At 43.6% G+C, this 22434-nt stretch overlaps 1 protein-coding gene across 1 annotated transcript in view; it reads left to right on the forward strand.

Moving 5' to 3' along the window:
* The window catches only part of Wdr43 (WD repeat domain 43), a 36443-nt gene extending 24381 nt beyond the window's left edge, over positions 1–12062 (forward strand). Inside the window, exons 12-18 of the mRNA XM_040730790.1 lie at positions 3369–3455; positions 4827–4858; positions 6175–6238; positions 7902–8015; positions 8577–8646; positions 10367–10416; positions 10501–12062. Coding sequence (XP_040586724.1) covers positions 3369–3455; positions 4827–4858; positions 6175–6238; positions 7902–8015; positions 8577–8646; positions 10367–10416; positions 10501–10689 — 606 coding nt within the window. The 3' untranslated portion in view covers positions 10690–12062. The remainder of the gene's footprint in view (positions 1–3368; positions 3456–4826; positions 4859–6174; positions 6239–7901; positions 8016–8576; positions 8647–10366; positions 10417–10500) is intronic.
* The last annotated feature ends 10372 nt before the right edge of the window (positions 12063–22434 follow it).

The raw sequence follows: 22434 nt of genomic DNA on the forward strand, positions 1-22434 counted from the left end.
ACCTCAATTTACTTTCCAAGTAGTTTCCGACAATTTGTTTTTAGGTGAATTATAGTTTAATGTGACTTGGAAACCTAGGAGTATTTGATGAAAATTATCTGTACAAAGTATTCAGCAGTAATTTTTGAAACATACTGATGTTACTGTGAGTATGCTCTGTAGCTAAGTAGGTTCTAGAACAGTACTGTAGATCACCAGGAACCCATCTCTCAGTTTCATAAGCTCCTCACAAACGCCTGCCGGTTCATCATATGTTCATTTATTTGTTTGCATACTTCTGCAGGTGGAGTGAAGCTTAGAAATGGTGGGATTTTGTTTCATCCATAGACAGACCCACTTAACTTAAAGGCGCCTTTAAAAGATGGACCATAATCCATTACAATAACTAACAAGTTAATAGTACTTTAAATTTTTCTCTTATTATGTGTGAGTGTAGACATGTATATAGAAATCATGAACAAAGGAATACATGGTCACTTGGACACCTTTAAGACAAGAAATTTATGGCCTTGAAAAGACATGCTGGATATCGGGCTGCTGGGGCACGGGTACTCTGTTAATCAATCTCAGCAGTTGAGGCGAGGTAGTGATTAAGGCCAGCCTGGTCTACATAGCCCAGGACAGTCAGGGCAAATAGAGACCCCATCTCAAGAAAGGCAGGTAGTCAGTTGGGTAGTGTGCACACAAACTAAACGACAGTGTTTAGCACTCTGCAGGCCGAAAACTGTTTTTACCTCGTATATATGAAGATCACTTAAGATTTAAAAAACATTACACAGATAACACATGGAAAGTGTTCATTGTTATTTTTAGGTTTGTTTGTCTTATATTCAAGAGTGTGCCACTGGGGACACGTGGCGGTCAAGGACAACTTTTAGGAGTTGGTCTCCTTCCACCCTGTGAATTGTAGGGATTGAATTATGTTGTCAGGCCTGGTGCTAAAGTCCTTTGCCTTTTGAGCCGCCTCACCAGCCCACAGTAAAAAGTATGTGACATTAATCACAGAAAGGCAAAGGAAATTCTCAGATGATACTACATATCTGCTATAGATTGTTTAAAATTAGAAAGATAACATTGTGTTGTCAGGGTGTTTAGTGGCTGAAAACCATGCCCTACTGTTGGCAGAACACTTTGAGTTATTAAAAAGGAAGCATGCACCTCCCATGCAGTCCCACTGTTCTGTTCCCACCTGTTTGTCAAGAGACTAACCAGCGTGTTCTTGCAGAGTCTTGCATGTGAATGTTCATTGCCAGTGCAGACAATGGATGACTGGCAAAAAGGGAGACTACTGTGTAATTGGTTCTGGAAAACAAGTGCTAGTACATACATAGTACAGTGACTGGTGGGTTGGAATTTAAAGGAAGGAGATTGTACAATGTCCACGGAAACTTGAGGTTGATAGAACTTAACTGTCCTAGGAAAATGTGCTTCTTGAATTGATAAAAATTTTGTACTTTTATATGTGTTTTATGCTTAGTTGTGTTACAGTGAAATTGTAAGGGGAAAAAAAAACTCTTGCTACTGTCATCTTGGTAGTTATAACTGGTTTATAGGGCTGTTTTTTAAAATATGGCTTTGAGAAAACTTACTATTATAGCTGCTTGTTTTGTGTGTGGTGTGGTGTCTCTCTCCACCCCGTTTCTCTCTGTAACCCTGGCTGTCCTGGAACAACTCTTTGTTGACCAGGCTGCCCTAGAACTCAGAGATCCGCCTGTCTCTGCCTCCTGAGTGCTGGGATTAAAGGTGTGTACCACCACTGCCCGACTCTTTCTTTCTCTCTCTCTTTTTAAATACCAGGCTGGCCTCATGATGTAGTTGGTAAGGACTTGAATGTATCAGTTTTGGGATTACAGGCCTGGGCCACTGTACTTATTTTTATGTGGTTCTAGGAACTGAGCCTGTGGCCTCCTTCATGCTAAGCAAGCACTCAACCACTGAAACACATTCCAAACCCCCCTTTTTTTTTTTTTTTTTTTTTTTTTTTTTTTTTTTTGGTTTTTCGAGGAGACAGGGTTTCTCTGTATTGTTTTGAAGGCTGTCCTGGAACTCGTTCTGTAGACCAGGCTGGCCTCGAACTCAGAGATCCTCCTGCCTCCCGAGTGCTGGGATTAAAGTTGTGCACCACCAACGCCTGACCCCATTCCCAGCCTTTTAAAGACATTTTTTGCTTTTATTTTTATTTGGACAGGTCTCATTGTAAAGCCCAGGTTGGGCTTTAACTTGCTTTTCTTTTTTAAACAATTCCTCCCTTCCCTTTCTTTCTTCCAGCCTTTTCCATGCATCACCCTCCCCACCCTATCTGTCTCAGATACGAGGACTCTATTTCTTTAGTTATGTATATATATTCTTAAATACATAAATAACTGTTTCTGCCCCTTGGGTGCTGGGATTACAGGCATATCATCACCATGTCTGGCTCTGTGCGTGTGTGCGTGTCTGTCCGACCGTCCATCCATCTGTCCGTCCCTGTGTCCCTGCAGTGCACCCCTCCAATAGGAAAATAGGTTTATTTACCAAACCACAAAGAAAGCAGAATGTGATCAAGCTTGGCATAAATCATGGTGTGACAGGATGGGGTTATTTTGTATTTCCTGAAGCTCCTGTAATTGTATGTAAAATAAGATTTATATATTATAGTCTGTGAAATCTTGTAATTGTGTGAGAGTTTAATTATTTGGTAGAATCAGGTTGGTGTAAAGGTCATTTTTATAAGAAAATTAAAATCTGATGAGGATTCTGAATTGATTCTAAGGACTTGGAGAAAACTGGAAACCTCCTTCCTGTGTGTTTGACTTTGGGACTTGTCTCTGTTGCTTAGCTTTAAAAGTATTTAAGAGGACAGGTGTATCAGAGGCCAGTGGACTCTTTTCTCCATCCCCTCCTTTCCTCTTCTGTGAAACAGTCTGACTCTGGCTTGGAATACTGCCCAGAGGATGTAGGTTCAGTACTGGTCCGCTCAGTTGCTTTTTCTACAACCCAGGGAAGAATCTGACTTTCAAGGGCTTTGGTTGAAGCATCTATTATGTTATCATTTGATTGACTTAAATTTTTACCAAATGGTGACAATTTAAAATAACTTGTTTTTTCTTTTGAAACAAACTTGTTCAACTCACTATGTAGAGACAGTCTAATTTAGTGAGATGGAAGTTGGAGAACATCCCTAAAATGGCACTTACTTGTATTTAAATTTAAATGTCTAGATGTTGTTTTGAGTGCTATCTGAAGGCAACTTAACCTGATTTCCAACCTGATTTGTCCAGTTCATTCAGTACTTTATTGCCTTGATCTAGTTTCAGTTATATAAGGTTTTTCAGTAGTGTCCTTATTGGGAATATGCTCACCTTAATTGCCATTTTATTTTCTTGCAGAAAGTGCTTCAAACTAGGAATATAAACCTAATAAAGAAGACTGTGCTAAGGATGCCCTTGCACGCTGTTATCCCACTGTTGCAAGAGGTAACTGCTGCCCTTTAAAGTGAGCCTCGGAGTACTGTGGACAGCTGCTGTTTGTGGGTTGTAGTAGAATACCCCAACATAGAGCCTCTTTTTTTTCTCCCGAGACAGGGTTTCTCTGTATTGTTTTGGATGCTATCCTGGATCTAGCACTGTAGACCAGGCTGGTCTAGAACTCACAGAGATCCGCCTGCCTCTGCTGGGATTAAAGGCGTGCGCCACCAACGCCCGGCGCTTGTGTGGTACTCTTAATATAATGGAAATATAATAGAACTATTGCATATTTTATTTTCTCTGATTGGAATGTGGTATTGGAGAGGACAGTTACCCAGTGGTCCAGCCTCTGACCCTGGAAGTAACTTGCATAGTTCCTGCATGGGCTAGTTCTGCCTTTGCTTACTTAACTGTATTAACTTACTTAAGTGTATTAACAAGGCCGGAGCAGCAAAGCTAAGCTAGGGAGTGCAGGATGGCGAGACCCAAACACTAAATGGTACCAGATGTTTAAATGAATACATACAACACAGGTGCGACTCAGAGTCTGCATTCATTCTGGGTGCCAGGGGAGATCAAGTGCCGAGACTGCATATGCTGAATTCAGTTCAGTTTTTAGTCATTAGTAGGGAAGAAACTTTCTCCTTCAAAAGTACATATTACAATGTACTTTTACTGTACAAAAATATAATTGCACTGAAACATTGATAGAGTGGGTGCCCTTTATCAAATATTAGACCTAAAGTCAGAATACTCAGTAAATAGACATTGTACTTGAGTTATATTTAACATGATGAAGTGTTTTGTTTTTTCCCCTTGTTAAATTTAAATTAGAAACAAGCTTGTTTCACGATGAAGTGTTTTATAAGATTGGTTTTGGTAACAGTGTATGCTGTTTTTATATCATTGGTAGGAAAATTTAAGAAAATAATAGAAAAGGCTATTCATGTATTGGGTTATTGTCTATTCCTTCCCTGAATTTCCTGTATTTTAAATTTAAATGTATTTTTAAAATGGAAATACTGTTTAATCTTTTCTAGTGTACAATGCAGTTGCTTTTCCTATGTTCATAGATTGCCAATTGTCATTCCTTAAAGAATCTTGTACCCATTAGTGTTGACTCTGTATGCCCCTTCCCATACCTTCCTATTTACAGGAAATCACCAGTCTGTATTTGATCTCCATGTACATGCCTATAGAACCCTAGCTATTTTTGTCTTGTAATTATCTTATGAGAATAAAGTCAAGTATGTTGTGTTGAATAAAACTAGGTTTTATTGCTAGGTTGAATGGTTTGTACAGCCATTATTGCATCTGGGGAATTGATGGAGAAAGATTGCCTTTGCACTGCTGATGTTAACAGTGTTTTCTCTCCCTTAGCTTACGAAGAGGTTGCAAGGACATCCCAATAGGTAAGCTGTTTCTGTGACTTAAGATTCTTTGTGTTTGAGACAGAGCCTTACTGTGTAAGTTAGAATGGCCTAGAGCTCAGCATTTTCCTGTCTCAGTAAAGGTGTGTGCTATCACTCTGAGCTGAATTACTGTTTTATAGATGAAATATAAATAGCAGTGTCCAGAGTTGAGTGCTTGCTGGACACAGTGTCAATGCCCTAGATTCAATCCTCAGCCTCAGGTAGTTGGGGCGTGTATTGCCTCCCTCCAGTGTTTAAGCTGACTAATTTTTATCCCTAAGTGGTTTCATTGTGGTTTTCTTTAAAAAACAAACAACCCAAACAAACTAAAACTTGTACAATTTGTTCCAGGTTTTATCAACTTGGCCTTTGGGTAATTAATTTTTCTTTTTGTAACCTAAATTATGTGGATTTTTTTTTGTTTTTTGTTTTTCCCTGGCTTTCCTGGAACTTGCTTTGTAAACCAGGCTGGCCTCAAACTCACAGAGATCCACCTGCCTTTCCCTCCCGAGCTCTGAGATCAAAGGTTCCCAGCAGTGGTGATTTGTGCTGTTTTTGAAGTTATTTTTTCCCGCCAGGCTATCAAGGGCAGGAAATATAGTATTTTTGGGCTCTGTTTTTCATTTCTAATTTATAACATTAGCTGTGTGTGTATACATGTACATGCATATAGGTGCACCACCACATGCTTGTGGAAGCCAAAAACTGGTGTCTTTATTTTTTGAGATGTGGTCTCTCACTGAACCTAGTACTTGCAGATCAGGCTAGCCTAGCTGGCTAGGGGTTATACACATAGGCACTGCTGTACTTCATCTCTCTAGCCTCCTCCATGTTTTTTCTTATTTTTTTTGTATAGACTCCCTTAGCCTTAAGAGCTCACAAAGCAGGAAATCTAAAGAAGTCCTTAGTGTCACATTACAGAGTTTGATCCAACTTGCCTGTTAATGTTTGTGTGGAAGGCTTGACTTTTTGTCCCAATAGTGAACAAGTTGATTGGGCTGAGATGTGATTAGTACATGGAAAATCATTCCACTCTGTCTGGATGCTTGATACTGTCCTGTTATAAATTAGTTATATGGGGTAAAGCATGGCCTATAGTCTTGAAGTAGTCATTCTTTTTTGGGAGGTGGGGGTTGTCCTACTTGCTAGTTCAATGTGCAAAAGCTGAATCTTTTCCTGAAGTGTGGTAGATGCCATGGCAGAATGAAAGGCCTGGGAAGTGTACTTTGTGGTTACCTTCACTGACTCCCTGTTCTTGCCGCGTGTACTTCTGAATCAGGGAATTGACCTTCACTTGGCTTTCTCTTCCTTGTTAGTGCTGTTTTAATGGTTCAGTGGTTGAAGTGTGTGCTGACGATTCATGCATCGTACCTGTCCACGGTAAGTCTCGTGAGAGTGAATGGTTGGGCTTTGGTATGGGCTAGAAGGAAAAACCACCTTTTGCTTCCTTTAGAGAGTTTCTTTATTTTTCTTCTTCATCATCATCAATTTTTTTTTTTTTTGAGATAGGGTCTCACTATATAGCTCTGGCTAGACTAGAGTTTGCCATGTAGATAGACCAGGGTAGCCTTGAACTAAAAAAAAGCTGTCCATCTCTGCTTCTTGAGTGCTGGGACTAAAGGTGTTGTACTGCCTTGCCTAATAAGGAACATAATTTTTCCCCTTTTTTTCTTTTACCCCAAGGCAGGGTTTCTCTGCATAGCTCTAGCTGTCCTGGAACTCACTCTGTAGACCAGGCTGGCCTCGAATTCATAGAGATCTAACTGCCTCTGCCTCCCAAGTACTGGGATTAAAGATGTGCCACCACCGCTCAGCCTGAGTTTTTATTTTAAGAAAATCATTTATTTATATATGTGTGTTGGAGGTGTCCTATGCCATGGCATGAGTGAAGGTTAAAGGAAAACTTGACTGTATCCTAATGCAGATTTTGGGGATCAAACTCAGGTATTACAGGCTTAGCAGCAAACACCCTTGCTGTACCGTTTCACTGACCTGTATTAGCGTTATGAGTGTTTTGTCTCCCACATGCCTGTAGGGGTCAGAAGAGAACATTGGGTTTCCTGGAACTGGAGTTACCAATGGTTGTGAGCCGCCATGTGGGTGCTGGGAACCAAACCTGAGTTCTCTAACAGCTAACTCATGTCTGCAGCCCCATTATGAGATTCTTTTTGAGGCAGTGCTTTGTAGCGTGGCCTAGCCTGGAACTCACTTTGTGAATTAGTCTGACTCTGTATTCCAGCCAGCCCTGCCTCAGTTTCCTAAGTGCTGTATTATAAGCATGAGCCTCCACACCTGGCTATCAGTTATATTTTAAACAAAATATCATTGTATTTGCTTATCATTTTTCCCCAAAAGAGTTTAGCATATAACCGCCCACAGTAAAGTTGTAGGTCCCCTCCCCCTATGGCATGTAAATAGTATGCATTCATATGTGGAACTACATGCGTGTGTGGAAACTCGAGGTTGGGGAAGCTTATGGTGCTCTGGAGCCTGTGGCGGGCATAGGGGATGTGCTGGAAATGGGAAGATTCAAAGAGAGTCCCTTCAGCTCAGACTGTGCTGGAGGACTTTTATTATCTACCCTGTGTTGATCTTACCGGAAGTAGTTTTCAGTATGCAGGAGTTCGCCCTGCCATCTGTCCCAGCTGATGAGTTGTGTCCCCTTCCCATTCCCTCACTCCCCTCTCCCACCTCCAGATGGTTTCTCTGTGTAGCCCTGGGTGTCCTGGAATTCCCTCTGTAGACCAGGCTGGCCTCAAACTCACAGAGATCCACCTGCCTTTCCCTCCTAAGTTCTGAGACCAAAGGTTCCCAGCAGTGGTGATTTGTGCTGTTTTTGAAGTTATGTTTTCCTGCCAGGGTATCAAGGGCCTTCTTTGAAAGTTTGTCATGTTACTAGGCTGTGTCCCAAAGCTCCCCTGTCCCCAGAAGTGCTTCTGACCGATGCTAGTATAGGCTGCAAAGGCTGAGCGTGATTTGTGTGTCCCTCTTCAGAATGTGATGATGTCAACTGATGTCATTTCTTGTCCATTTGTTTTTCTAGTTGCCTGACCTGGTGCACCAGCTGGGGACCCTCTACCAGCTCATGGAAAGCAGAGTCAAAACTTTCCAGAAACTCTCACACCTGCATGGAAAGCTCATTCTTCTCATCACACAAGTGAGCAAATCCAGTGATTTCCAGCCTCAGATTTGGGTGTGATAGAGTAGAGAGGAGAGGTCGAGGAAAGACGTTGGCTTTAACCTGGAAGTGCTTCCCAGTGACAGTGGGAACACTTGATTGTACCCCTCCCCGTTTGTGTTCCTTCTCTCTCCTCTTCCCTAGGCTGGCCTTGAGCATACGCTGTAGCTAAGGATGCTCTTACTCCTGCCTCTGCCTTCCTGAGTACTGGAGTCACAGGCCTGCTAAAGTACAGCAAACACCCACCAACTGAGCTGTAGCTCCAGCCTCCTCACCTCTCTTAGTGACTGTCCCCGGGCTCAGCATGTTACTGTGAGCAGGGCGGTACAGGGCATCTGTAGGTAGCATTTTGGTGCAGTAATACTCTAACCATTGTAATTTCCCCTTTCATATTTTTCCTGTGTCTGTTCCAAGTTGTAATTGGGCCGTCCATTCTTTTGGGAGAGTCCAGTGGGGGAGGGTAAACAAGCTGAATGTTGGGGAACTGGTTATGATGGCTATACTTGATAAGTTTATAATTGTTTCATAATTGTCTTACAGGTTACAGCATCAGAAAAAACGAAAAAAATGCCTTCCCCTGGACAGAAGGCAAAATTGGTGTATGAAGAAGGTAAAAGTTGGGGTAGAGGCTGCTGGGATAGTTTGTTTTTTTCACATCAATTCTGTTCTATGGAAATGTCCATATTCACTCTTTTTTAAAATTAGTGCTGTAGGTTAGCTTATGGAGTGATGGATTTTGCCGTGGAATCTTCAAATCTTTGTGTCCCCATAGTTTTCTTTTGTTCCACACCCCTGCTGCCTTCCTCCATGTCACCTCCCTCAGCAGGCTAGTCCTCTGTTCCACTGTCTCTGTTCCCACCGCTGTTCTTGAGAGCCTCTTCTCATTTTGGTGACTTTGTACAACACACATAAGTTTGCCTATGTGTGCATGCATTTAAACCTAGTTTCTGCATGTGAATGAGAACATGGGAAGTCCTCTGTCACGTCTCCTTTATTGAAACAGTCAAGGCCCTGACAAACCAGAGGGGAATGAGGCAAATGTGTAATCTGCTGACCAGGGCGGTAGTTGAAGAGGGGCCGGAAAGTAGGAGACTATGGCATTAGCGATTAGGAATGTCAGAGACCAAACCTGGCTTCAAAGCCATTCGCTCTAAATGTACTTACTAGAGGCCAGAGATGACTCAGCGTGTGATGATGCTTGCCACCAAGCCTCAGGACCTGAGTTCAAGCCCCAGGATCCACATGGTGGCAGAAGAGAACTGACTCTAAAAGATGTCTCCTGACTTGCACATGTGTTCTAAGACTCACATGCACACACACACAAGTCAACTTAGCCAACCCCCTGACAAACACCTAGCTGAAGTTTTATGAAGCCTTCAAGGGATAATATTTTCTCCCTCGTATACTGTGGGTGCATTATAGATCTGGCTTGTGAATGTCTTAGAGCTACTGATGATGAGACTTGCTGAAAAGAGGCCATCTGACACTAGATAGATGCTCTGGTGTGTGGTTGTGGGTGTGCTTCCTCTTGGGTCATTTAGTGTGTTCTATAAAAGCTAACATTCTTTTGAACTGGATGTGACAACTTGTGAGGTTGAGTTGGTTTTCAAGCCACATTTGTGTGGAGTCTATCAGTGCAGATTGGTTTTCTTACTGCCCTGTATGAGAGCCTCGTTCTGTTTGTTCTTTATTTCCCATGGTACTTAGGTAATAAGCTGGCTCAGTTACACATTTGAATGTTTCATTTCTCAAAACTACATTTTTAACAGCAGTTTTTTTTTCTGTTACTAGTACTTTTGTTATGGGTCACAAACCAAGAAAATGCGTTTATTTCAGATAGATGCATGAACCATCATTTCTTGTGTTTTTTATTATATGCATATGTTTTAAATTTAGGGCTAGAGATGGCTTAGGGATTAAGAATATGTCTTGATCTTGGAGACGACAAGCCATGCTTGGTTCCCAACATCCACATCAGATGACTTAAAACTGTCTGTAACTTCAGCTCCCTGGTACCCGTGTTTCTGCTCCCAGTTACACTTGTGGGTGTGCACAGGAAGACATACATACAATTTAAAATAAATGTTAAAAAAACAGAATAATAAAATTAGAAGCTAGATTTAGACGTATATACCCACACCTGTTATCTCAGCACTTGGGGACTGAGGCAGGGAGACTACAAGTTCTAGGCCTGCCTGGGCCACATGAGATCCCAACTCAAACGATGCAAACAACAGTGAAAAGTATCCCTTGATTAGCACCCGTGGGTGGCAGATAGCCTAATGTGAGTAGTAGGCTGCTTCAGCACTGTACTCTGCTTTTCTTTACAGAGTCTTCTGAAGAGGAGTCTGATGATGAAATTGCAGAAAAGGATTCTGACGTGAGTGCTATTCTCTGATCAGCTGCCTTTTGTCCTCACTGTAAGGGGCCTCTTCATGAATGCTTCCTTTGCTGTTTCCACCAGGATCATTGGGATGAAGATGAAGAGGAGAAAGACAGTGAAAACGATGAGGGAGTTGATGAAGACAATGAAGAAGATGACGAGGACACTGACGATAAGGAAGAGAACGGGGAGGACAGAGACGGGTCAAGTGAAAAGGAATTGAATGGAGATTCGGATTTAGACCCCGAGAACGAAAGCGAAGAAGAGTGAACACAAGCAGCCAGTCACACCGTGAACCCTGGCTCATCTTGCCCAATGCTGCAGCATCCTCCCAGGGAGGCTCGCTCGCCCTGTGCCAGGAGACCAGAGGCCGCCATATGCTTCCAAGTTCACAGAGGCCACACCACCTTCCTGTCCTGAGTGCCCCAGACTTTAACTGTGTAAATAAGAGTGTTTCATTCAAATGTTAATAAACTTTACACAGTAAATAGACACACTTTCTGCCATGTACTGACATGAGTGTCCAATATATGGTATATTTTTATAACATAATACTCAGTAGGATTGGTTCTATCATAACCTGACTTGGGTGAAGACAGACATGCCGTAGGGTCAGGAACTGGATGCTTGTGAACGAGTCGGCTCTCTTCTCAGGTTGGTATCTTTCATCTAGTCCAGATGCCAAAGTAGCACTAATGAATTATTTTTAATCTGGCTTACCCGATTTGATACATTTTCATAAACCATGAAGGAATAACAAAAAAATCAAATGAAAATGGTTGTGATTTACAGAAATAAAATCACAGTGTCCCTAGCTTGTTTACTAACTAGTAATCTGATTTGGGTCAGATTGGTATTTGGAGTGCTTCCCCAAAGTAACACTTATTTTTAAAGTGTTGTGAGATATTTTTTTAAACAAAACAAAATAATGGTAATTAAAGAAGCAAAGGTTTAGCCATATTAAGGGTGTTCTTGTCTGTGCATTGTAAAGACTTAACTGCGTATAGATGAGACATGCTCTTAGCTGCGACTTTTTAAGATGTCACTCAGCTGCTTTTGAAGAGGTTGCCATTTTTATTTAACTTACTAATGGATCAGAGAACAATTGTTTATTTTTTCTCTTTGGTTTTAGATATTAATGATAACCTTTGCTGGAATTTTTTTCCAAAGAAACTATTTTTATAATTCAGTAATTTAACGTCTTCTTTCCTTTTCATTGTCCACTCTTGGCAGGGCTAGGGTATTTGTTTATCTTTAAAAATGATAAATCTTACTCAAGATTTTTTTATGTATGTATAAAAAAGTATTTTGGTGTGCTACACAGCTTTTTCAAATTACCAGTAATTTGTCTTGTTTTTAAAAGAGTGAGCTAATACTGACTTAGTGCTCACTAAGGGGCAGATGGAGAGCTCACTTCTGCAGAAGGGCTAAGCAGATGCGGTGACTTTCCCACCTGTGAACGTGTCAGAGCACTGTTACCGGGAGGACTCTATCAGGCAGAGCAGGCAGGCCGCACAGCTGGAGCAGGAACAGCATCTGGGCAAGCTGCTGTGCGATGTACAGTTGTTATTTGTCTATAAATGGAGTTGTTTATGGCAATTTAATACCATTCTCTTTGTAAAGTGAATAAATACTCATCTTTATCCAGCGCGTGTCTCGTTGTATGTGTAGAAAAGATATAGCTAGATGTTTGGGCTTATAGTGTGAAGGTGTTTTAAGGTGATTTCACCCCTAGCATTCATTCACAAGTAAACACTGAAGGCCTGCTGTGTAATCAAGTTTGCAGCAGTGAAAGGAATAGGCATTTTATTTTACATCTGTCAGTGATTACTGGTTATTTCTGGTTGGGTTGCAAGTCCATATTACAATGTTTTAGACATACACAAGAGGCATTTATGTTTTATTAGATATTGTGGAGAAAAACAGCAACAAGGGAAACTTGTACTGTTTTCCGTTTAGAAATATCCAGTTAGGCCTGCATAATGGTTTTTTTTTTTCTATTGATAGAGAGTTTCACTGTTGTGCTACACCAATTGGGACAATGTGAAAATTGGTTGTGTATGTGTGTGTTCTTGGGTATTCCTGAGTTTTCATTGAAAACTGAAGCCTGTAACCGTTGTCAATGATCACATGTCCTAGTTGGTTGTCATGTTTACTCTCTAAATCTATACTATTCTTGTGTATTGTTTCGGTATTCGGTGAGTTCACATGAGTTGTGTTGTACAGTACCATAAATTGTGGGTTTGTGATTGTTGCCTTAAGTAGAGACCATTGAGGATGTGGAATATATTTTTATGTGAGTAGATATTAAGCTGATTTTTGAATCCTTAAGGCAAAAGAGGTCTGAGGTTTGGAAACTGGTTTGTGTGAGATTAACATCCCTGTGAACGACAGTTGCCAGTATGCTAGCTGCATTTTCTCATTGTCCGCTATGCTGGTAGTTATTCAGGTGCCGGATGTGTATGTTGAACAATGGGAACCTCTATCCCAAGCATCTAGTTGTCATGGTTTAGGTAAATATCCCTAATAGCTGAAGCCTTAAAGGCCAGGGGTCCTCTCCCCCACCCCCACCTCCACCCCAGTTCTTGGTACTTGAAGGTTCCTGTTGTGTTCTCAAGAGGTGCTGTGGGACACCCTGGGCTCTTCCTCTTTAGCTTTGTTTAAATGTTTTGCTCTGCCCCAGGCTCCCACCTGTTTTTGTGCTTACCTTGACCAAATGTCCTCCCAGTACTCCACCAGTGTCTAAGCCTAAGTAGTTACAAATTGTCACCCCAGTGAAGAGCCTGTGGCCCGCCCGCACGCGCGCGGGTGTGTGTGTGTGTTAAGGAAACCGGCACATAAATGGGACAAAAGCAGGAGTATGGAAGGGGTTGGGGCGGAAAGTGTAGATGACGTAAAATGCAGTCTGGTTGTTGAAAGCTCTGGACGTGGTAGGAGGTGAGTCAAGTGGGTTATCTGGGAGAAGGTGAGCAAAAAAAAAGCCTAAGGGCAGTTCTGTGTGGAGGTCAGCATGAGAAATGTGCATGCATTGAGGTCGGAAGGCTGAGCACTGGCCCTGTGGACCGTTGAGACATTGGCTTAGGCTCTGAACTGAGGGGCAGAGCTTGTGTTTGAGCAGAGCTCGCAGCTTTTCCAGTTGAGAATCCTGTTTTCCAGGACTCTAATAGAAAACAAAGCCTTGTGTTTGAAGTAATCCCTGGTGGTGACTTGGGCCAGGAAGGTAGTTACAGAGTTGGAGAGGATTGCTGTTTGGAAGTTAGAGTTAGATTTGGTGTTGGCTTCAAGTTGTGACTGGCATCAGGTAGCTGGTCCACCACTACTGCTCACACTATTTTTGGTAGGACCATGGCTATTGAAATTAGCATCCTCCAGCATCACTAACACTGCTGGCTATAAGTTATTTTCTATAACTGGGGGTACTTATCAGGTGATGCTACCAGCTAGTTACCTTGAGGTAGCCATTTGGCTAGATGTGACATTGCTCCTGAGTCATCCATGAGTTACATCCAGTTACATCCTGGAGAGTAATAGGAATGGGAGAAACACAGGCATTGTGCACTCCAGCATTTCAGGAAGAAGAAAAAGGGGACACCAAGAGGAACACAAGTGTGAAGAACTGACCAGTCCTGGTGTTCTTCAGATTTAACATCTTGCCTGCAGGTTCTTTGGACTGTGATTGACAGATGTACGGAACTCACCCAGGCAGCAATGGTTTTTATGTTGCCCTTTAAGTGACCATTTGTTGGTCCCCTCTTTGAAGGTATCTTGGGCATGTAATTCCGTTTTCTTTTAATCTAGTGTAGTGGTCTTGACCTTGCGGTACCTCGGCAGTATTGCTTAAGTCAACAAAACATTCAGAGAGCATCGGTGGAATGAAGCTTTGAGTTCACTATGAGAAAAAAGGTCTCTCAGCAGATTGCGAGCAGAGTGTGACATGTCCTCTTTCTACACAGGAAAGTCACACACTAACTCAGTTTTATCATTAGATGATTGATTTTGGACCAAGTGTGGCATTGTAGTAGAGAAATGGACAGGAGGCGTCTTCACAGCTGGTGCCAGGGACAGCTGTGATCTTTTCCCAGGGGCAGGCTTTGATGACTTGGCTTTATTAAGCACTGTCCTAGGTCCTCTCCTTCCACCTCAGCTTTTCTCCTAACAGGACAGTGACCTCATCGAGGTTTGGGTGTGTTGGTTAGGGTTGTGAGTCTGCCTAGTTGGCTTATGACTGTGGGTACCCCAACAGTACATGTAGCTGCCCCCAAGGAGCAGACAGTAGATTAAGCTAGACTTTGATCTTGTTAATCATTTCCAGTCTGACGAATCCTTTCTCTGATTGTGGTAAAATACACATGACAAAGATGAGCAATCTAACTTCAGGTGTGAATTTCTGTGTGCCACACTACACAGCTGGCACCCTGTTTAATAGGTGCCTGTGGTAGATTTGGGTATAAGGTGGGCGGGGCAGCAGAATACACCAGTTCATCATGAGAGAAGATTAAACCAAGGGGCAGAAGCTGGAGTGCAAATTCTGGGTACACACCAGGGTGTGACAACCATCAGTGCCCCACCCCCCACCTCTTGGTGAGAGTCAAGAGAGCCATCTGCCTCAAGGATGCTCCAAGAACCCATGGCACAGTAACTGAGGGAAACTTGGATAAAGTGCGGACCTGTTTAAGGGCATATTTCCAGATAGATTTATTGTTAGACATTTTCCCAGTATGGGAAGGAAAGGGTAAAGGGTAGGTTCTAGAGAAAAATTAGCTCATTGAGTAGACAAAATCCCTCTTTTCTGAAGGTGAGCTTCATTTTTTAAAAACATGCTGTTCTGAGCAACAATTGCTGGGAGGCTGTGGGGAGAAGGGAACCCTCATCCACAGTTGGTGGGGTTGCAAACTGGTGCAGCCTCTATAGACATCAGTGTGGGAAATTCTCAGAATAAACCTTCCATGGGATCCAGATACCTTAGGCCATGATTGACATCAGCGACCATAATGGCATGATAACCCTAAAGGTACGATAGTGGCAAGCACATCTTTGTGGTAACCAACAGTCCTCTGGTCTTCAAACTCACTCAAAAAGAGGATCCCGGAGCCCTAGCTAACAGTGCTAATGAAGTCATGGCTATTGGAGGAGAACCTACAGTCACTAAGTTACTAAACCAGCATAATCCCTAGCAACAATCGATAGACATTCTTATAGACAGGTAAGTCTAGTCTTCACCTCTCATCATGAAAATTTCTCTTTGCAACAGATGGAGACCAATACAGAAAACCACAACCAATCAAAATGCAGAACTTCGGAGCCTGATCCCACGCAGACAGGGAAAATCCCACAAGGCCTTCAACTCTACACAAAAAACTATACACAACTGAGGGACACCAGGGTGAGAGAGGAGGTCTTCCCCAGAAAAGAGCACACCAATTTGTTGTCCAGCACCTAACAGTCCTGAAAACATACAAGTAGCATATGGACCGCACAGGTTATATTTAGGTGTGTGTGTGTGTGTAGATATATGCATTCAATAACAGTGAGAAAAGAGGCCACACATTTGAAGGAGAGCAGGGAGGGTTTGGAGGGAGGAAGGGGAAGGAAGAAATGTAATTAAATTATAATCTTAAAAAATTTAAAGTGAAAAAAAATTTTTCTGAAAGTTTGACGTTATTGGAAAATACCAAAAGATACAGAGAAGGAAGACAAAGCTGTAGCAGCAGTAACCGTCATGTTCTTGTAGATCTTCTTTACACTTTTCCCTCTGTGTGAGCATATACACTGTGTGTGTGTGTGTGTGTGTGTGTGTGTGTGTGTGTGTGTGTGTGTGTGTGTGTGTGTGGCAAGAGGGTGGGGTGTACCTCAACACTGATTATCTCCAAGGCCATCCTTGCCCCAGCCTCATGTCCTACCCAGTACAAAGGGAAATTAATGACATGTACTTGAGTATTCCAGAGAAGCATCCAGACCATAGGCTCCTGTCCCATGGCACATGCTGGAGGTCCGAAGACAACTTGTGGGTAGATCCCAGAGATCAAACTGAGTTACCAGGCCTGGAGTCAAGTGCCTCCACCTGTGGAACCAGCCCAGCGTTAAAGTAACGGAGAGTGCTTGGCTCTAAAGCAGGGTTTCTCAATCTGTGGGTCATGACCCCAGGTCAAACGACCTCTTCACAGGGGTCGCCCAAGGCCATCTGAAAACACAGATATTTACGGTTCAGCACTGTAGCAAAATTGCAGTCATGAAGTAGCAATGAAAATAATGTTTTGACCGGGAGGAATTGTATTAAAGGTCTCAGCATTGGGAAGGGTGAGACGCACTGCTCTAGAGAGAGATGAAGGCTGTGGGTTACTGCAGAACCCCGCTGCCCACTGCCTCTTACCCTCTTCTGGAATCCCAGCTGGGAATAGCTGCATGCGGAGCTAACGGTTCTTTTGGAGTCTGGTCCCTCCGTATTTTCCCTGTGGATCTGTGTGCAGGCGGATGTACTGGTGAGAAACAATTGGTTCCTTTTTCTCCACATGGATGAGCAGTTCTCAAAGTGTGGGTCTCAACCCTTTTGGGGGCTGCATATCAGATATTAGCATTGCTTTAGTAGCAACATTACAGTTATTAAGTAGCGACAAGATAATTGTATGATTGGGGGTCACATGAGGAACAGTATTAAGAAGGTTGAGGACCATTGACATGGATGGTAATACCGTAGGTAGCGTCTTGCAGTTTAACCTTTTTAGGCGATAACAAAACCACTTCACTGTGTGGAACTGTGTCGAGATCAGCTTGGGGGTGGGGGACTCCAATACAGATGACTTTGTCTAGAATTTGAAGGAGAGTCTTCTGGGAAGTAGGGATGTTCAAAGGACAGCCAGGGACAAGAAGTTGCTTGGTAGATGCCTTCCAGAGCCCTACAACTAGAACTCCTTATATCTGAGGCCATTGATTCAGTTTACTGAGAGATTTCTGCTTGCAAGAAACCAAAGGAGGGAGAGACAGAGAGGGAGACAGAGACAGAGAGACACAGAGAGAAACAGAGAAAGACACACACAGAGACATACACAGAGAGACAAAGACAGAGAGACATAGACACACACAGACACAGACAGACAGAGACAGAGAGAGAGAGAGAGAGAGAGAGAGAGAGAGAGAGAGAGAGAGAGAGAGAGAGAGAGAGAGAGAGAGAGAGAGAGAGAGAGAGAGAGAGAGAGAGAGAGAGAGAGAGAGAGAGAGATATTCAGGACTCAGGTTTCCTTCCTCCCGCAGACGTGTTGGTTGGCTGTGGATTTACATGGTGGTCTTGTGTGCTGCTCCAGTTTCCTGAACATTGTGGAAGTGCTTTTAGGAGTTCCAGTGGAAGTTTTCCCTGACTTCTCTATGCCTATCCGGGTTATCATGGTTCCTCCTGGGGGAGGTCAAAGTGTAAATAGTCAAAATCAAAGTGAGCCACTAGGTGTCAGCCTTGCTTCGGGCAACTTGCCTATCTGAGGGCTAGCACCAGCAGGAAGTGGGGCTGACTGAGAAGGCTTTCTTGGTGAATGTTTTGAGGTACCAGTCTTCTGGACCTGACCACAGAAATCCCCAACCTGCGCTGTGCAGCAATGGACACGATCTCCTGTATAGACTTGGTTCATGAGAGCTGGGATTTCACATTTGCTCAGTGGCAGAGTGAGGGGTCGACTTCGGGTTTTCAATTGGTTTCTTTTCCAAAGTTTTGAAAAAGAGAAGTGGGAAGAATTATCGAGGATTGATGGTGCATACTTTTAGTCCCAGCACTCAGAAGACAGAGGCAGGCAGATATCTTGAGCTTGAGGCCATCTTGGTCTACATAGCAAGCTCCAGGACAACCAAGGTTTTAGATACAGAGTGTCTCCAAATCAAACAGAGGCAGGTAGATATCTATGAATTCAAGGTCAGTCTGGTGTACAGGGTGAGTTCCAGGATAGCAAGAGCTGTTAAACAGAGGAACCCTGTTTCAAAAAATCAAAACAAAAAGAAGAGGGAGAGAGGGAGAGGGCAAGGGCGAGAGAAGAGGGAAGGGGAGGAGGAGGAGGAGGAGGAGAAGGAGGAGGAGGAGAAGAAGAAGAGGAAGAAGAAGAAGAGGAGGAGGCTGAGGAAGAAGGAGGAGGAGGAGGAGGAGGAGGAGGAGGAGGAGGAGAAGGAGGAGGAGAAGAAGAAGAAGGTCTTAAAACAGGTGGTGGTGCACACCTTTAATCCCAGCGCTCAGGAGGCAGAGGGAGGTGGATCTCTTAGTTTGGGGCCTGTTTGCTTTTCAAAGAGAGTTCCAGGCTGGTCAGAACCATATCGTGGGACCTTGTCTCAAAACAAACAAATGAACAAACAAATAAATAACATCTACAAAGTTTTAAAATACAAGTGGAAATAAGATCACCAATACTCCCCACCCCATTTGCTTCAAAATCAGTGTTACAGCACGTGTTCTTCCAGACTGTTCTCTGTGACAGTATGTACACAGATACAGAGAGGCCAGGCTGTCCTGCTGCAGGAGGGTTCTACTGCATTGACTGCATCCATTTCCGCTGAACGTGGCACCCCATGGGTCCCCTGGGACAGCACTGCCTTTTAGAGGTATTTGTCAAAGTGGGCAGATGAATTTCTTGTATTACAGAGACCTGCATTTGTTTTGTGTTGAAAACTCTCCAGGTTTGCAAATGTACAAGTTTATGAGAAAGGGGAATTCAGTTTTAGGAACGCTCGATGCATTTTCAGGGTTAAAAGGGGCTTAGGTTTTTTTTTTCTTTTGTCTTGTCTTTTTGAGGCAAGGTGTCAGGTAGTCCAATCTGGCCTCATCCTCCCTCTGCCTCTCAGTGCTGGGGTTGAGAAGTACACTTTTGACTTATTTTTACTCGTGTGTATGTGAGTGTGTTGAATGCGTATATGCCGCGTGTATGCAGTTGCCCACAGCGGCCAGGAGAGGGGGTTGGCTCCTCTGGCGATGGACTTGCAGGCACTTGTGAGCTGCCCAAAACGGGTGTTGGGAACAGAGCTCCAACTCCTTGGAAGAGCAGGAAGTGCTCTCAACTGCTGCACCATCTCTCTAGTTCTGGGTCTGTTGTATTTATTTATTAATTTTAATTAATAACTCCTTGGAAGAGCAGGAAGTGCTCTCAACTGCTGCACCATCTCTCTAGTTCTGGGTCTGTCGTATTTATTTATTAATTTTAATTAATTAGTTATCAATTATGTTCAGACAAGGTCTCACTGTGTCACCTTGGCTAGCCTGGAACTTGCTGTGTGGACCAGGCTGGCTTCAAACACAGAGATAGATGTACCTACCTCTGTCTCCCGAGTGGCTTGTTTTTTATTTATTTATTTATTTATTTATTTATTTATTTTTGGTTTTTCGAGACAGGGTTTCTCTGTATTGTTTTGGAGGCTGTCCTGGAACTAGCTCTGTAGACCAGGCTGGCCTCGAACTCACAGAGATCCACCTGTCTCTGCCTCCCGAGTGCTGGGATTAAAGGCGTGCGCCACCAACACCCGGCCGGCTTGTTTTTTAAAAAGCATTGCTTAAGTGAATGGGCAAAACCAGATAACTCTTTAAATGGATTATCAGATTTCAAAGGCTTTGGAGCTTTATTTATTAATGTGAACTTTATTTCTTTTTTAAGCAACACAAATATATCACTTTGCTAAAAAAAGAAAAATAAAACATGCAAATTAAAGCTTGATGGCTCTTGCCACGAACTGTCCTCTGTTGTCCCCAACACAGATGGCCCTGGGCTGACCCAGCATGCCTTTTCCTGTGAAGGAACGGAGTGCTTAGAAAGCTCTGGGGAGTGCTGGTTCAGCCCACCCCTCTGTGGCCTTTGAATGCTATTTTTCCTGTCTGCAAAACGAAGACTGGATAGAGCACCTCAGATAGAGGAGTTAGAGCAGTTTGCAACGTGTCCAGGAAGCAGCCCTGCACAGGGTCGAGGTTAGACCAAGGCCACTGAGCCAGCCAGGCAGGCACCAGGTCCACAACTGATTCTCCTTCCTGTCCCAAGGACATTTAGTGGAATCTATCTAGAAAAGATTTGTTTTTACTATTTTGAAATTGCGTATCGTTGTGTGGCTATATGCATGTGTGCCCAGTGAGGGTAGATCTGTAGGCTCCCCCGGAGCTGGGTTACAGGTGGATGTGAACTGCTCAGTGAGGATGCTGGGAACCAAACTGAGACCCTCCGCTAGAGCATTACGTGTTCTCAACCACTGTATGTTTACTTGATTTTGTGTATAGGTTATTATTATTATTTTCTAAGACAGGGTTTCCCTGTATTGTTTTGGAGACTGTCCTGGAACTCACTCTGTAGACCAGGCTGGCCTCGAACTCACAGAGATCCTCCTGCCGCTTCTTCCCCAGTGCTCCGATCAAAGGCATGTGCCGCCACCGCCTGGCTATTATTAATATTATTGCTTATTGCTTGCTTTTTGAGACAGGGTTTCTCTCTGTTGCCCAGGCTGCTCTGTGCCTAAGCTACTCTCCTGCCTCAGCTTCTCAGGCATTTGTCCTACAGATGTATCCAGCCATGTCTAGCTTTCTAATTATAACAATATTTATTTCCCTGGGTCATGTCCCCCACCCCCGCCCAATGATTTTTTTTCATAACAAATTCTAGACTTGGCTGCTGTCGTCATCTGTTTACTTGTAACACGATCCCGCAGGATGGATGAGTTATACAGACACCAGGTTTATTCTGTGCCCATGCCTAATTGTCCGTTTGTCTGGGCTGCTGTATCTATCTCTGCCTGCCCGTGGCTCTGAGAGAGAGTGCTCTTTATATTCAGTCAGCGACTGACAGATTCCAAAAATTGATTTATATCCATGGTTACTGTCACCCTGGCGAACAGTGAGAAACAAGAATGTTTTCTTCCCTTTCACATCAGTCAGAGCCACAGCCTAAAATCCATCGGGCTGCTGTCCCTCTGGCCAGCGTGACTTGTCCTCTCTCAGAAGATGTGGGCATATCATCCTTCTTACCGCTCTTTCCTAGGGAGCCTGAGGGCTTGGACCACTGGGGACTGGCAGCATGGAAAGGAACCTGAAGGCAGCAACTCGGGTAACCTGGGAGTGTTTGTCAGTCACCCGGGGGAGGCACTCCAGTAGACGTGTGTTAGAGGCTGCTTATAGTCTTAAAATTGGTTCGGTGGGGAATGGAGACATCTTTAGCAAATTTCCTTGTGGTGAGAACTTCTTTTTCTTCTGGTGGTGGCTTGAGGGGAGCAATGAAGATGTTCCTGGATCTGCCAGGGGGTGGGGAGAGAGAGAGAGAGAGAGAGACACAGAGAGAGAGAGAGAGAGACACACACACAGAGAGAGAGAGAGAGAGAGAGAGAGAGAGAGAGAGAGAGAGAGAGAGAGAGACCTGGACAAATGTGGACATTTTTCTGGGGGTCTGATTTATCCTATGACTTTAAGTGGTACAATATTTGTATCTGAACAGAATAATAAATTTGTTAATTATCTGTGGACATCAAGTTCTGGTTTATTCCCTGGAAAACTTTGAAATGTACGAGAACTGAGATTCACAAGGGTTCTTTAAAACTCTGGTCTTTCATGCACAAACTGGTCTCCATAATTTATGGACTTGGAGGTTGCTCTATGCTCCAGCCCTACTGGTGATCAGCTGACCACCCCTCCAGGTTCCTAGAGCGTGAGAGGTAAGAGACAAACAGCAGCGTTTATGTCCTTGTTGGCTATGCTTCTGCTTTTGCCTTCACATTTGTTCTACAAAGCTCAGCTGGGGAACTGCTGGGCTGGAGCACCGGCCCTGGGTGGGCCTGGCCAAGGACATGCTTCTAGACAGGCTGGAGGAGAGCGTGTGATCACCTGGAGCTCAGGGCAGTCTTTCATTTCCTCCTCATTCCAGAGCCTCTGAGACATGAAGGCTCTTGGTAGGGTTGGTAGATGAGGGTTGATGTGGGAAAGAGCCCAGATCTGTAGAGAATATTCTGGAAGATTATCTGGCTTCTTGAGCATCTCTAAGGATTGGGGTTGGGGTGGGGTGGGGCGCTGGATCTTTCTTTTGA

This window comes from Mesocricetus auratus, unplaced genomic scaffold (genome assembly GCF_017639785.1).
Source record: "Mesocricetus auratus isolate SY011 unplaced genomic scaffold, BCM_Maur_2.0 Super-Scaffold_100024, whole genome shotgun sequence".
NCBI lineage: Eukaryota > Metazoa > Chordata > Mammalia > Rodentia > Cricetidae > Mesocricetus > Mesocricetus auratus.